This window comes from Pleurodeles waltl, chromosome 8 (genome assembly GCF_031143425.1).
Source record: "Pleurodeles waltl isolate 20211129_DDA chromosome 8, aPleWal1.hap1.20221129, whole genome shotgun sequence".
Lineage (NCBI taxonomy): Eukaryota > Metazoa > Chordata > Amphibia > Caudata > Salamandridae > Pleurodeles > Pleurodeles waltl.
This window is the reverse complement of record NC_090447.1, coordinates 487,343,000-487,359,370: the sequence shown is the minus strand read 5'-3', so window position 1 is coordinate 487,359,370 and position 16,371 is coordinate 487,343,000. Positions and strand designations below refer to the sequence as shown.

General features: G+C 48.2%; 1 protein-coding gene across 1 annotated transcript; it reads right to left on the bottom strand.

Moving 5' to 3' along the window:
* Positions 1–4,675: 4,675 nt before the first annotated feature.
* POU3F3 (POU class 3 homeobox 3) lies at positions 4,676–10,684 on the bottom strand. Its single transcript, XM_069204442.1, has one exon. It carries the CDS (start codon positions 9,293–9,295, stop codon positions 8,084–8,086), a length of 1,212 nt encoding a protein of 403 aa, XP_069060543.1. The 5' UTR covers positions 9,296–10,684; the 3' UTR covers positions 4,676–8,083.
* Between the last annotated feature and the right edge of the window lie 5,687 nt (positions 10,685–16,371).

Genomic DNA, 16,371 nt, shown 5'->3' with positions numbered 1-16,371 from the left:
CCCCGGCGAGCGGGCTCGCTGCCACAGCACACCTCAAACAGGCCATATGTAGGTGAACACTGTGTAATAACAAGAAGCATGTTGATACCAGCTCCTGGTGAGCATGTCCGCTGTCACAGAACACCTCGAAGAGGCGAAATGCGCGTAAACATAGTCTAATAACACCGAGAGACATGCTGTTACGCTCCTGCTGAACATGTGCATTTTCACAGAACACGTACGTGAACACTAAGTAATGAGCGCAGCAGCACGCTGTTGGTGCCCCCGTGGAGCACACTCATTGCCACAGAACACCTTGAAGAGGCCAGGTACACCTACACACTGCTGAATGCCAAACATAGGCATGCTGTTATCATCCCCTGATGAGCACGTTAGCACTGCCACAGAACACCACACAGAGGCCACATGTACTTAACCACTATCATATGACGACAAGAGACTGCTTTTACCGTGTCCCTGGAGAGATGTTCACTGCCACTGAACACCTCAAAAAGGCCAAATGTATATACACAATATCATATGACAACGTTGTCTACTGATTTCAGGGAAGTGTTTGGATTGAGGCACACATCAATGAATACTTATGAAGGCCTTTGCATACCTTCGGGAACCTAGATTATCTACCACAAAGTGCTCAAAACACAGAAAGCACTTTTTTGTGCGGTGGGGGGAAGAAGGGATAAGAGAGGAGTGGTAGAAAGAGTGAGACGGGGACAGAAGATAAATAAAGCAGGAAACAGAGAGAAGGCTGAGAAAGGAGAAAAAGAGGGAACGACGAATGTAAAGGAGATAGATAGATAGATAGATAGATAGATAGATAGATAGATAGATAGATAGATATCATATGTGCAAGACAAAGGACAGGTGAACGGAAAAAATCATCTATGTGTGTTTGATGGCGAGAGAGAGAAAGTATACTTGTTTGACAACAAGAGCGAGACAGAGGGGGTTGGGAGAAAGCGTGAGCATGAAAGAGGAAATGTCTGTTTTAAGAAGAAAGGAGAAAGGGAGAAAACGCATCGGGTGAGACTGAGAAAGGGGAAGAAGGCGTTTAGATGTGGGATGAAGTAAGAGGAGGTATGAGTATATGTGAGGTGGAAGAGAGAGGGAGGGTGGGTGGAAAAAGAGGGAGAACGACAGAGGTTTAAAGATGAAAAGAGTACAAGAGTGCAAAAAGAGAACGACAGGGAGACAGAAGCCTTATTTCCTAGTGCACAGAGGAGAAAATAATTTCTAGAACAAACCAGTGGATGTAAATCTGTAAGAAAACAGGACCATACATTAGAACTAGCTGCAACAAAAAATGAAACATCATCAGCCTGCGCACAAAATGTAACATCAACAATGACTAAACTACAAGTGCAATCAAAAAGAGCAAATGTAGGAACTTCAGCCTAGACACGAAATGTAACATCGACCATGTCTAAACTAAAAGCACAGTCGGGCAGATGCAGACAAACGTAACAACTTTATCCTAGACACAAAATGCTACATCAACCACCTCTAAACTACAAGGGCAACCAGACAGAGCAGACAATGTAGCAACGTAAAGCCAAGACACAAAATGTAATATCAGCCACATTTAAACGACAACAAGTGCAATCAGACAGAAGCAGACAAAGGTATCAACTTCAGCCGAGGCACAAAATGCAACATCAACCACATCCAAAGTACAGGTGCAATCAGAGAGAGCAGACAAATGTGGCAACTTCAGCCCAGACACAAAATGCAACATCCACAACATCTAAACTACAAGTGGAATCAGAGAGAGCACACAGGTGGCAAAGTCAGCCTTGGCAATAAATGCAACATGAACCATGTTTAAACTGCAAAAAGTGCAATCAGTCAGAAGCAGACAAATATAGAAACTTCAGCCTAGGCATAGAATGCAACATCAACCACAAAAAAAGTACAAGTGCAATCAGACAGAGCAGACAAATGTAGCAACTTCAGCTGAGGCACAAAATGCAACATCAACCATATGTAAGCTACAAGTGCAATCAGACAGAGCAGACAAATATAGCAACTTAAGCCTAGACACAAAATGCAACATCAACCACGTCTAAAGTAAAAGTGCAATCAGACAGAAGCAGACAAATGAAGCAACTTCAGCTTGGGCAAATAATGCAACATCAACCATGGCTAAAGTACAAGTGCAATCAGACAGAGCAGACAAATGTTGCAACTTCAGCCTAGACAAAAAGTGCAACAAGAACCCTGTCAAAACTACAACAGTTGCAATCAGACAGAGCAGACATATGTAGCAACTTCAGCCTAGACACAAACTACAACATAAACTATGCATAAAGTACAAGTGCCATCAGACAGAGCAGACAAATGTTGCAACTTCAGCCTAGACAGAAGACACAACATTAACCATGTTACTGCAACAAGTGCAATCAGATAGAACACACACATGTAGCAGCTTCAGCCTAGACACAAGATGCAACATCAACCACGTCTAAACTACGAGTGCAATTAGAAGGAGCAGACAAATATAGCAACTTCAGCCTAGACACAAAATGCAGCACCAAGCATGTCTATACTACAAGTGAATGAATGCATGTTTTCAAATAGAGCAGACAAATGTAGCAACTTGATGATTTCGGATGAATGTTTTAGCAGAGGCAAAGTTTGTAAATCTTTGATATAAACGAATCTTCCATACATAAGGAGATACAGTCAGGGCAGAAGAGTTGAAACAGAAGTAGGAGAAACACCGAGAAAACAGTGCCGGGGGAGGAAATAGAAATTGGAAGAGAAGCATTGTAAGCTGGAAAGGTAATGAACACACAGAAAGTGGAAACTTTGAGATGAAGGGAGTAGGGGACAGTGAGAGTTGAGGACGGTTACTTTTTTTGAGAGTTTTAAATTAGAGTCTAAGACACGCACACCCTAGTAAAGTACAACAGGGGTGCCAGGGCCTCTAAAGATTATAGAAAGCCATCTCATTCAACCAGACGTTGTAAAAGCTCTGCCTTCACTGTCGACCTGAACACACAGGGCATACTGACAAGGAAGGTGCAGAATCACCACAGTAGAAAATGACAAACTTAAATCGGGGGGAGCTCCTTGAAGGCTGTGCAGAGACATCTTCTGTGAATTTCCAAGAACAGGGCGACACGAGAATCTACAGCAAGAAGACTTGCTGCTGCAATTCACAAGTAGCCTGGAAGGGTCAAATGTATGTCTAAATAGCGCACAAACTCGAGAAACGACGGTGTGCAGAGATGGGCCTAGTTCTGTGGAAGACCTTTGTGGTGTCCAATGCACGAGAATGTGTGGCCGAGGACAGGCGCTGACTTGTCCACATAATTTGCCCATGGCTATGTGTGAACCCAGCTAATAGAAGCCGTCAGCGGTGCTCACTCCGGGCACACAGGATATGGGCATCTGTGGCCAGCAAGGACTCTGTGGTGCCCCAGCCGTCTCGGGCATGTGTGACCCCGGAGAGTGAGAGCTCGCTGCGGTGCCATGTCCGGATTATCTGGAGATGGCCATGTGGCGGAAGGGAAGGCCTCGGTGGTGCTCTTATACATGGGCACGCGTGGCCTGGGCCCATCTTCGCCCTCTTGTCGTGGCTATGTGTGAGAGTCCTTTATGGTACACTGATTGTGTGTGGGAGACCTGTATTTGGCACGGGTCACTAGAAGACCTCTGTGTGCCCATATATATAGGCATACCTGGGCCTTGATCACAAGAAGCCTTCCGTGGGGCCCTGTGGGTGGGCACGTGCGCCTGGATCACTAGAAGCCATAATCTGCAGTGCCCTGTCCGGAGGAGGCCAGCATCAACATCGCTCCGGCCCGGCTGGCACACCAGCCACCGTTCAATGGCTCAGCGTGCAGCCCGGCTTCGGCTCTTTCTGTCTCACTCACACCCCGTGGCCAAATCGCGCTCAGAAATTCAAATACCCCAGACCCCCACGCCTAATAACCTACTGCCACCCATGTGTGAGAAACAGGATGAACCCCCTTGCAAAGAGCGGCGGCCACCGACATTATTCACAACTCCCTCCCACTCGCGCGCGCAGACTTACATCACACCACACACACACTTATATCATTCAGGTCGGACGTGTGTCCCGACTAGCTAGAATGGACAAGTGACAAATCTTGATATTTTTTACAGGGACTAAGCAAATCACGTCTCAAAGACAGCTTTCTGCTCGGAACAAGTTATGATATATCAAAATGCCTGCTCAAAAGGTAAACTGTTAGATCTGACCCTGGAACTTTGGTTATTGTAATCTCCCCAGCCAGCCAACAAATTAAAAAATAAATCGGGAACACCCCCCAAAATACAATTTTTTTTGTAAAAGCGAAGATGTCTACGTAGAAAATGTATAAATCGAACAGATGAGAGTTGTGAATATGCAATTTGCGGTACTTTTTTAAGTAAGAAAAAAAAAAACATAAGCGAAAAATGTTACGAATGTTGCCATTGGTCAAAAAGCATTTAATAGTGTATGTGGTTTACTGCTGTCTAAACGTTTACAAAATAAGAATGTATTAACTGCTAAAGTCACTATATGTGACACATGGCAACTGGCATTCCAAGCAAACGCCATGTAAAACTACACGCGCGCTAAAAATTTGAACCGTGAACTTGCACATTTTTTTTCAACCCTGAGATAATTGCAGTGCTCGAGATGCCGGGATTTATAAATAAAATATAACAAAAAAACAAAACTTTCTAAACAGAGGTGCCAATAACTGTACAGTATGTTTGTGAGATGCGTCTAAGGATATTATAGTCGGTCCTTTGACAGATAAATACATCCCGGCATGCGCATCTTTAGGGTACGATTCATGTAAACAAACGGGCCCCTAACTTAATCTTCAATGTCAGCCCACCAGCTTCCCGATACATACTTGGGTACAAGAACTGTGTTCACACATTTAGAGCACGTGAATAACAAAAAAAACATATTTTAAGTTTACTAAATGTACGAAAACAATGTTTGAAATTAATTCATATCTGATTTCAAAATGTTAAAAGAATTTATATATTATGGCGTCTGCGCTTTGTATTTTCAAATACATTGGCGCCAGTTGAAAAGATAATCTTAATAATTTCCCTTTTTTAGACCCCGAATTTCACGAACTTTTTGTATGAAATGGTTTGTAGAGAGACATGTTTTTACATTTTCAGACACCTTCCTTAGGCACCAGACACGACTTTGTTTATTCTAAACAAATTTATTGTCTCAATCAGCTCTTACGGAACCACTACTCAAATTAAATTACAGTCAAATTATCACATCGAAAAGATACCCTTATTCACCTAACATCTGTCCATAGTTTCAATTGATTTTTGATATTTTTGTGCTCGTCTGAAAAAAACACGCAATACAAGATCTGGGGGAAAAATAAATTACCGTTTTGCAGCAGTTCATAGGTATTCTCGAATAAAATATTAAAAGAAGTCATTTGATGAAAATATAAAGCAAATATTTTATTTAGATCAACAGCGGATCTAAGAATTCTATATTGCCGTCTTTTTGAAAAGTCTGTTTATGAAAACCTACCAAAAGCACTGCTCGGAAATAGCAGTATTGTTATAATCTCGTCCACGGCCCACTTTCCGGCAGTCCTGGCACCAGACCTCGAGGAGGGCCGAGTACAGTGAAACCGCAGCTGTAGGGTCTCTTCAAATAACCAGTCTTCGAAGCGGGCAGGATAGTTAAAAGTAATAATAAAAAATACTTTCTTTTAAAAAATGATACTATGATGGTATGGTTGGTATTTTTGTGATTTGGAGCTGGCAATATCGGAGATCTTGACAATTGTACCCCCTTCCAGCCATCCCCGTGTTTCATTAATCCAGGCCCCCGCACCGAACCCACTGACCTCATATGTAGGTGACCACAAAATGCCCATTTTTCCCCGTGTGTCCCTCACTTATTTCTAATTGTTCCCTTTCCCTGGCGTACGAGCCTGTTTGCAGATGACTCTGTTTTTTGTTTTTTTGTGGCCTGTTTTCAGAGTTAGCTAGTGGTAGTGTGTCATCTGGGCCACGTGACGTCTTACATTTTCGAGCCAGCGCTGAAAAAATGTATATCCCAAATGTGGAACTGAGTGGCCAAGGAAAACAGGCCCGGCACGGCAGCAACCTTCTTGCGCCGAGAACAACTGTCTTCTCAATATGATGCTATGACTACGTTTATTTTCTAAGCGAGGAGATACTGAGAGCTACACTTGGCAATCCCGTGTGTGTTTGCGTGTGGGGAGCTGGGTCTGTTATTTTATTTAATAGTATTTACAGGAAGAGGGTTTAGCAGTGTCACGTGCGCGGAGGCGATACGAATTATTTCATATGAGTAGAGTTAAACACGTGCAGCTACGAGATCTCCCTGCTAGAAATTGCAGTTGATTGTGGTTGCGTGGTGGGACTTGTATCTAGTGTAATTTCTGTGTTGGTGTAAACAGGCATCGGTTGGTATTTTTATCGTTTTTCTTTTTTGTTCCACTGGTGATTGGAAGTCTAGTGTCCCAAGAACCCACAGGCTGCAATTAAATGCAAAATAAACCGTTACACAACTGGGGATTGTGGTCCGCCCTTGGTTTGGGAACCTGCCATCGAAGTAGAGAAAGGACTAGTCTTTTGGGCTATGTGTGCTTACTACAGAGTTTAAGGGTTGTTGCAGCGCTATCCCCGAGCTTTCTGCTCAGGAACACATGCTGCCCCTTCACCGAGGCACCTCCGAGTATGACGAATAGATTGCCGAACACTATTGAAGGGACCTGCTGGTATTTTCAAGCGGAGATGCCAAAGGGGACGGGGGGTGGGGGTGGGGGTGAAGGCGTTTTGTACAGGCCCTTAATATAAATCGGTGGATTGAAAAGAAGAAAAGTTAGTGCATTTTTCCTTTTCCCCGTCTCATACCGTCACGTTATTATTAGCAGTCTTCTGAATTGTCTGTGTGTGTACATACATGGTGCCCTGGAGTTCTTGATCTACCCTATGTGTGTTTTGTGTTTATGAATGTGTGTGTTTGTTTACAATGGTAATCTGCATCTTGAGGTGCTGGTATTCTGCCTCTTTGCGTTTATGTGTTTGGTGGTGGGTTGAAGGGGTGTGCGGCTCGCGTGTGTTTGTGTTTGGTGGGGCTACAGGGTCAGGTGTAAAAGTGGGCAATTTGGCCTGGACTTGTGCTATAGGCTGTGTGTGTATAAACATTGCCATCTCAGACCCGGGTTGTTCTTCTAAATCGTGTGCCTTTCTCTGCATATGCTGTAGGTGTAATAATTGAGATCAGAATCTGCTGCCGTGAATCTAGAACTCCGAGCATCTGTGTAAATGTGGAGATATGGGGCGCTGGTGTAGCCCTAGTGTGCGTTTGTGCAGGGTTATTGGTGACACCCAGGTGACTACTGTAGGCTTCTCAACAGCTCTCAAAACAGGAGTGGCGGCAGTCTTCTAAGGCGTGTTTATGTGTGCGCGCGCGTGCACGCGCGTGTGTAGTTAACGTGAGGATTTAAGCTATCTCTGGTGTGTGTGGGAGGGGCATCCAACTGGCTACATGGAGATGATCCCCAAATGCATACCCTACCTTAATACTATCTCAGTACGAGGGCCGGCGTTTTTAATGTGTGGTTGAATTGTGGCGAAGCTTCAGTGTAGGGGGCGACAGGAGGGCATCAGGGTGCCCATAGGGGGCTTTCATCTTTTAATACTAAAACGGAAGTGATACCAGCCTTTTTGAGGTGCTTTCATAGAAAAAAAAACTTAGTCTAGCTGGTCAACAGCTGTGATTGGGGGTGCGTGGGGGCTTCCCCGCTGTCCCCTTTTCCTGCTGGGTGCGTACCTGTACGTCTCTGTACATCGACGTCCCTTTCATACCCTCACAATGTTGCTACCAGTCTTTTTGGGGCATCTGTGCATAAAAATGAGAAGTCTGGCTGGATCTGCAGCTCGGGTACCTGGGCCCCCGTTCAGCCCTCGCTCCTGGTTTGCCTCTCCACCCGTCTCATACCATCACGGCATCTGTGGCAGTCGTTCAGGCTCGTATCTGTATAAAAAGAGAGTCCGGCTGCTGTGGCAGCTCTGGCTCGGAGTCGCTGTGCTTGGCGTTGCCCCCTCACTGGACGCTGGTCTGCATGCCGTGGTGCGGGGGTGGCGTGTCGTGGCCCCCCACCTGCGGGTAGCCGTCGTCGGGTCCCCCCTGCTGCTGCTGGGGCAGGCCTGGTGGGGTCATTCGCTTCTCCTTCTGCCGTCGGTTGCAGAACCAGACCCTCACCACCTCCTTTTCGAGCTGCAGTGAGTCGGCCAGGGCCGTGATCTCCTGCGCCGAGGGCTTGGGGCACTTGAGGAAGTGGCTCTCCAGCGCGCCCTTGACGCCCACCTCGATGGACGTGCGCTTCTTGCGCTTGCGGCCCTGCGCGGCGATCTTGTCGATGCTGGTGGGGGAGCCCGTGGACGAGTCGGCCTCCTCCAGCCACTTGTTGAGCAGCGGCTTGAGTTTGCACATGTTCTTGAAACTCAACTGCAGCGCCTCGAAGCGGCAGATTGTGGTCTGCGAAAAGACATTGCCGTACAGGGTGCCCAGCGCCAGCCCCACGTCGGCCTGCGTGAAGCCCAGTTTGATCCTGCGCTGCTTGAACTGCTTGGCGAACTGCTCTAGGTCGTCCGAGGTGGGGGTGTCCTCGTCCGAGTGCGGGTCCTGGTGATGGTGCTGCGGCGGCGGCTGGTGGTGCGGATGCGGGTGGTGATGCTGGTGGTGGTGGTGGTGATGCTCGGACAGCTCGGGCGTGTCCCCCCGCAGGTGTACCAGGCCCTGACTCCCGGGTGGGCTCAGCATGCCGTTTACCGTGAAGCCCCCGGACTGCGTGTAGAGCAGGGACTGGGACTGTTGTCCTCCGCCGCCCCCGCCGCCCAGGGATGAAAGGTGGGCGGCGGTGGCGGCACCCCAGGGGTGCGTCTGGTGCGGGGGGCCCAGGTGAGGCCGGTGGTGCAGGGGCGCCCCCGAGTGCAGCTCCTCCCGGCTACTCTTGACGTCCTGCTGCTGCTGCTGTCCGGGGCTCCCGGCCATGCCCACCGGGCTTGAGGACCAGGGTGAGCCAGCCTCGGAGGGGGCGTGGGGCAGGGCGCTAACCCACTGGTGGCTCAGCATGTGGCCGCCGTTGCTGGCCGCAGCCATGGCCCCCTGCATGAAGTCACTTTGCACCATCTTGACTGAGGACGGGTGGTAGCCACCTGACACCGAAGTCACTACACTGTCCGAGTGGCCCAGGGAGCCGGCCGATAGGAGACCATTGCTGGGCAAGTAAGGGTTAGAAGCCGCCGTAGCCATTGCTTCCCCCCTGCCCGTCGCAATCCACAGATTGGTGCTTGGAGTGTCCCTCTTGATACTGGGGTCAACAGCTCTGCCCCTGGCTGCTCCTGCGCATGAGGGTGTCCTTAGCAAATCTTCTTCGCTTCTTCTCGTTTAGTCTTTGTCTGCTAACTTCACGCAGTATGCTTTCTTAGTTCATAGAAACCTGACATGCAGCTTCATGGGCTTCTTTACACACTTTCGGAAAACTGTAGCAACTTTTTCTCAAGTTCTCTTCCGCTGGCTGCCCAGGAGCGTACCTTGTACTTTCATATCCCAAACTTCCAGTGGTGGCGGGGAAGATGCATCGCTCTGAAAGTTGTTATTGCTTCACCGGCCTCTTGGAAGAGGAATTGTCCTCGTGTCTCCTTTTACCAGTCCCAGCCCGATACATCTTGAATGCAGGACTTCGAGGCATAGAGCTGCATGGGTACCTCTCCCATGGTGACGCACCGCACTGGATGCAGTGTCGGCTTGGTATGTCTCCAGGGATGCCCACCCTTGTGATGCAGTGCTTCCGGCTAGTTCTTCCCCAGGGACGCAGAGGCACGGTGTTGCCTTGTTGTCTCTCCCACCGTGCTATCTTGGTCCCCTCAACGCTGCCTCAGTTACACATTGGAAGCAGGGCACTGGATGGCAGCGCTGCGTTTGTACCTCACCAACAGAGCTGTTGCGGTCAGTCTCTTCAGTGTGAACAGTCCTTGGGTGCAATGCTCCCGGTGCACTTATTTCCTTGCACTGCCCTGGTACTGCTCTTACCACTTTTCTGATGCTGGAACGTGTTGCACTTAACTTAGCATCTCCGGCACCCCTCTCCCAGTGCTTTCTAGATGCCTGTTTTCAGATAATGCACAGAGGTTGGAAGCACTGATGTCCTGGTACCTCTTAACAAGTGCTGCTTCAGCGATGCAAGGAGCGTACAGCCTCAGTAACTCTCCTCTAGTGGTGCCTTGATACCTCTTTTCCGACGACCCACAGGGTTGGTGATACCTCCCCTCTAGTTTTGCTGTGGTACCTTTTCTCCAGAGATGCACAGAGCAGGAATGCACCCCTTCCTCAGTATACCTCCCCGGCGGTGTAGTGGCTGTCTGATTTCCGCAGGCCACGTCTCCAGCGCTGCTAGCCCAGCTCCAGAACAAGTTGCTTGGGCAGCGCGCGGCGTCTGCATAAGAGTCCGGGCACTCTAGCCGCTGCTGCCGCTCTCTACTGCCCCGCGCGCTGACAGCTCCGGCGACCGCTCTCCCTCCCTCGCTGAGCGGGCGCAGTGCAATGTTTACCCTCAGCTCGGCGCGCGCACACCAGCGCGCTGCACGCGGCACAAGGAAGTCGAGCGGCAGCTCCCCCACCGATTGGCTGCCCGCTGCGTGATTGGCACCTTTGGAAATGGACGCGCGGGCCCCCCTTCCGGCCGTTTCGATTGGTTGCTTTTTAATTCAGGCGAAGTGTCGTAGGGCGGCTGGAGAAAATCTCCCCCTCTCTTTCTTCCCACCTCCTCCCAAACAGTTAACTCTTGATCCCCAGCAAGGGAACCTGCTATCTCACAAAAGCGAGGACCTTCTCTGCAGAACAGTCTTTTTTTCCTGGTACGAAGCTTTGTGTGCACGTAGGTGGAGTGGAAAAAAGAGACGGCTGCAAAAAAACGTAGACATTTATTGCATCTCCAAACTAGGCAACGTACTCACAATACACAAAGAAAGACGGTTTACTATTTAAATGCACACACGTTTCGCAAAGGAATTCCACAACGTGACCTTAAACGCAATAATACAATGTGATTTCTTGTAACTAGTCACCAGGAACATCTATCTATCTATCTATCTATCTATCTATCTATCTATCTATCTATCTATCTATCTATCTATCTATCTATCTATCTATCTATCTATCTATCTATCTATCTATCTATCTATCTACTTTTATGGTTAAAACCACTTACTGTTCATTTGGCATTCATTGTTTCTTTAACTGCAGTCTGTCTGAAGGAGTTAATGGGGTTTGCAGCTAGGAAGGGGCAGGTGGTGGAGTGGGATAGTGCGACCAAGCGGAAATGCTACACTCAGGCAACCCCCTTGATCCATGAAACAAGTAAAAAGTGGTACCATACCATGAGTGAACTGAACACCTTCTCTCCCCGGAACTCTCAACGAATCCGTGAAACTCAGGAAAGCATGACAACCAATTTGTTAATGATTATATATTCTTGGTAAATATTGTGTGTGTCTACATGAGAAGCACTATAGCTTTTTTAACACAGTAATATTTATCTATGAAATCCATCCATAATTCCATCCATCCGTTCTTATTTCTCTTTTCCCAAATCTCTCCTGTCATGGAGCAATCCACCCAACAACCATCTCAGTTTTTTCCATACATTTTTACTTTATTTCTTAATCTGTATTGCACGCGCGTTTTGTGACATGTGGCAGCGAAGTATGAGGTGTGATGTAATAATCGTCATTAGGGACAACACAAGGCTTGAGTCCTCCAGAGTACATGAAAAGCCTTGCGCTGCAGCATATATTTGACGCATGGGCCGATGGTATCGTGATGACAAGCCTAGAGCCGCGTCCGCCTCCAGCCCTGCGCAGCTAAAGTCAGAAACTCAGCAAGTACAGAAAAAGAACATTATTGGGAAATCTACTACTCCAAGCAGCACTGGCAGCTTCACCGTCAACGTCGCCTAATTTCTGCCCACTTCCGTCCTGCAGCAGCCTCAGTTTTATTTTTTACCTTTTTTTTTACAACAGACTCAACACAGTTTTCATTGAATAAATCTGAAATCTCCAGGTGCAGACGTTTGAATAGTCACTGCCAGAGCCCCGTGTTTTCCTTTCCAGCCGATTTTGCTTGGATCAGGCTCAAAAACGCGAGCAAGTCTCGTGGTGTTGTTTACTCTGAATGGGGAGGATAGGAGCGATGCCGTGGGGCCGTCTTTCATTAATATACAGTGAGGATTTTGTCTAAATTGCAGCTATGAATTTCACAGAGCAGGCTTTCAAAAAGACGTCTCAGGTGGCCTGGTGCAACGCGATAGCTCCTCCGCAAACAGATCCGCGCCACCCCTTTCACTGAATCACAGAATAGACGAAATAAAAAAAAAAACACGCCACAACGACAAATATATGCAGTTTTTGACGTTTTCTCTTTTTAAGTGCCGGTCCCTTTCCCCTCCACCCCCTTGTCTTTGAGTGTGTGATTGTTTTGTCTGGTAGAGGAAAAAAAAACATTCAAAGTATAACAAGAGGAGAACAGTTAGTACTGATTTACATTTGCATAAATTTTCATATATTTTGGTGAAAATAATAGACTAGTGGAGAGCTCAGCTTAGTGGAGTCAGTGCAAAGGGAAATGCTACGATGCTCGTTTCGCTGGAGTTGAGAGCTCGCTTTTTTCACCCCTCGTGTTTCATCATCCTGCAAAACACCTCCAGAATCCCCAAACTTTTTCGGGATGTCACAACGCCGCCATGCAGCTCGGTCGGTAAGTTGTGGTTACTGGTCTCCTTAAACTTGCTATGATGCACTTCCTTCTGCTAAGCTCTGTTCCTTTGGATTGCAACTGCTTCTAGGGGCTAATTTTATGGTGGGGGTGTCATCTAAAATCAAAGTTATAGGAAATTGTAGCAATATTCAAGAATTCTCTTCGAATCTCAATGGGAGTGTCATTTTACGTGTTGGCATGTTTACATTCTGCATTCGAATTCCGGCAAAACAATGTCTTATTAATCCTTTAGGTGCTACTATTTGCTTCGCGGTGAGTGTAGAGTATGGGTTGGGGGTACCCTTTAACTTGCTTTCTCAGTCTTGTCTTATCATTGACATCTTGGTTCACATGTTTTCACCCTAAAATAAGGCTTTTTTTGCTGGTGGGTGCAGCACTGTACTGTGTCTGCAGCAGCCCGAGGCTGCCAGGCGCTGGGACGGTGCCCAAGAGCGAGGAAGTAGCCTCGCTAACCCGCCATCGCCGCGGGCTGACGAGCTGGAGGTGGTGCAGCGAAGGGAGAGAGAGGCCAGCCGCCGGGACACAAGGGGTTAACGCCGTCACTTGGCAGCAGACGGCCGAGGCCACCGCATCCCCAGCACTGCGGCGATGATCGCCCACCAGAGACACGGAGAGAGCTTCATCAATCAAAACTAACCAGGACATCTCTGCCTCCCGGCCCCGCGAGGCTGCTCCGGCGGCGGTGTGACACGCCAGCCTCCTCAGGCTCCCCAGAACGTCCCCCACCGGATAATGGGGGACCCGCGCACTGACATCCTCCTCAGGCTCAACAGAAACACCCCCCCCCCCCTGCCTTCACCGGTTAAAGGGGGACCCCGTGCACTGACAGCCTCCTGAGTCGCCTCGACCCCCACCCCCCGTCACCGGATAATGGGGGAGACCGTGCACTGACTGCCCCCTCAGGGTCCCAGCGTCCCCCACCCGATAATGGGGGACTCCATGCACTGACAGCATTCTCAGGTTCCCCAGTCCCCACGCACCGGATAATGGGGGACCCCGGAGCACTGACAGCCTTCTCAGGCTCCTAGCATACCCCACCCACCGGATAATGGGGGACTCCATGCACTGACAGCCTTCTCAGGTTCCCAAGACAACGTAACCCCCACCGGATAATGGGGGACCCGTTGACATCCGTGTCAGGCTCACAGCTCCCCTCCCAACAGATAAGGGGGGACCCTGTGCACCGACTGCCTTCTCAGACACCCAGAGCCTCCCCCACCACATACAGAGGGGCCCTGTGCGCAGTCAGTCAGACACCCAGCCCCCCACCTCCCCACTGGATAATGGGGAGGCAGTGCACGGACAACACACCAGGCATCCAGATTACCCCTCCCCCTACATGTAATGTAAGACTCGTGCACTGTCACCCTCCTGGGGGGAGGGCGAGATCACTTTCGTCGGATACCTGGGGCCCCCAAACGAAGAGGCCTCTCAGGCACCCAAAGGACCCCCCCCACCACCACCACCACACACACACTGGACAACGAGTTGTCTATGGACAGTGAGTCCATCCAGCCACACAGTCCCTACTCCCAGATAATAGTGGTCTCCGTGCACTTCCAGCTTCCCCCGGCTCCAAGAGAATCTCCGGATACTGCGGAACTCGTGCACTGAGAGACTACTCAGGCACCCAGGGCCGCCCCCGTAAAATGAATGGGGGATCCGTGCACTGATAGGTTCCTGAGGCTCTCCATCCCCCACGGCCAGCTCCTGGGGTATCCCGCGCATGGACAACGACCTGCCCCCTCAGCTGATTTTTTAAGTTAACTCTTCTTACACCATAATTCACCGCCACGTAATAGCAACCCCTGCCCCCTCCGTACATGTAACCAATGGTCCGGTGGAGACAAATGAGGTGACACGATTATGACAGGCGTTTAACCCCTCAAGTGGAAAGACAGGATGGTGGGCGTGTCTGGTTGGGGACACGACAAGAGCGACTGACAACTTCAGTTATTATTATTTTTATTTTTTTAAAGCCTCACAAAATGCGGTCAATACACCCACTTCACAGGTTTACTAGAAAACGTATCACATCTATACCGCTTAGATTCCCAAATAGTAGTCAATAATTCATTAGGAGAAAAGGGGCGACAACCACCCCAACAAAACAAGCCCTAAACCGATGCGTATGTTTACTTTGCAGCTGGAGGTGGGGGTAGCCCCTCGATTTAACTTCGACTTCTTCTTGGCGCTCCCGAAGCTCGTTTCTGCTGTAGTGCTGGAGTTAACGCCGTGCTTCCCACTGGAACAGATGCCGCATAGAGAGCTTCTCCCCGAAGATCATTTGTTTCCTTGATGGGGGAACATTTCTGAGGCGAACATATTGGTTGCCATAGAGAGTGAAATAAAGGAAGGAACACTGGCCACATTAAGCTATATGTTTGTGCACTGGGCTCTGGATAAAAGGGTTGGGAGAAACAAGCCAAAGCAGAGCTTCCCAAACTCACTAAAACTAGCTTTATTGTGTTCTGAACTTTAACAGTTGAAACATATAAGCTAATTTTATTGGTTGTCATTAATTTTATGTGGTACGGTTTACTGAGCAAAATAAACTTAGCAAGTACTCTGTGGGAGCCAGTGATATATATTAATGGCCCGCAGGGGGCGCAGCGAGACGTCACACGAGTGAGGAAATTGAAACGGGATGAAAAGTCGCCTTCCTGTTATTTCTTGATGGGAATAAAGTCCAAAATAAAGTGAAAACGCATTTTGTTTTCCGAAGCTGGCATGGGATAGGAGGACAAGCTTTTTTTTTAAGTTGATAGATCCGTGCCTGTTACAATCTGAGAGAAGTCTGAAAAAAAAAAAAAAAAATCTTTATCGCCCTGGTAAATGCAAGACTACCGAAATCTTAAACACGATATCTAAGTCTATAATAAAGTAGATGTACTTAGAGTTTTGAAGTGACCCCCACATGCCGAAGACATCTTAACATTTAAATACTCAAAAGGCACCCTAATGTAATGCACACGACCGAGCTTTCTGAAAAAGTACTCTACTAGGCAGAGACAATAGTACATGCGGCATGAAGTAAGTATTGTGCGTTTTACGTCTCTTCTGATGCTTGTAATTAGCAAGACGACCACTCCCTGCTTCTCTCAGAGCATTGAAAATCTTTTAAAGATGTACCTATTCTGTTGTTCCAAGAAAGTAGAAGTGTACCTCGCCGCCCCCCAACTACCCAGCCAATTAATTGGGCATTTTAATATGCAATACAGCATTTTGCAGGCTTTATACATCTTAACACATGTCCGTACATTTTACCAGAGAAAAACGCATTTTTATGGCAGCTACTGCGCTCATGTTGCGTTCAAAACTCTTCGCCCAAACTCCGAAAAACCTTTACAAGTGACCTGTTGCAAATCGTTCCTGAGGCAGAGTCGCAGTTATGGGAGACTGAACTGCATATGAGCACTGGCGCAGTCCGTGGTAGTCTTAGCTTGCATGAAAAACGAACTGGACAAACGTACACCATTTTACGCATGTTGGCGACAGTTAACGACAGTAGAGATCTGTTAAGGGAGGCAAATTGATTTTTTTTTTATAACCAA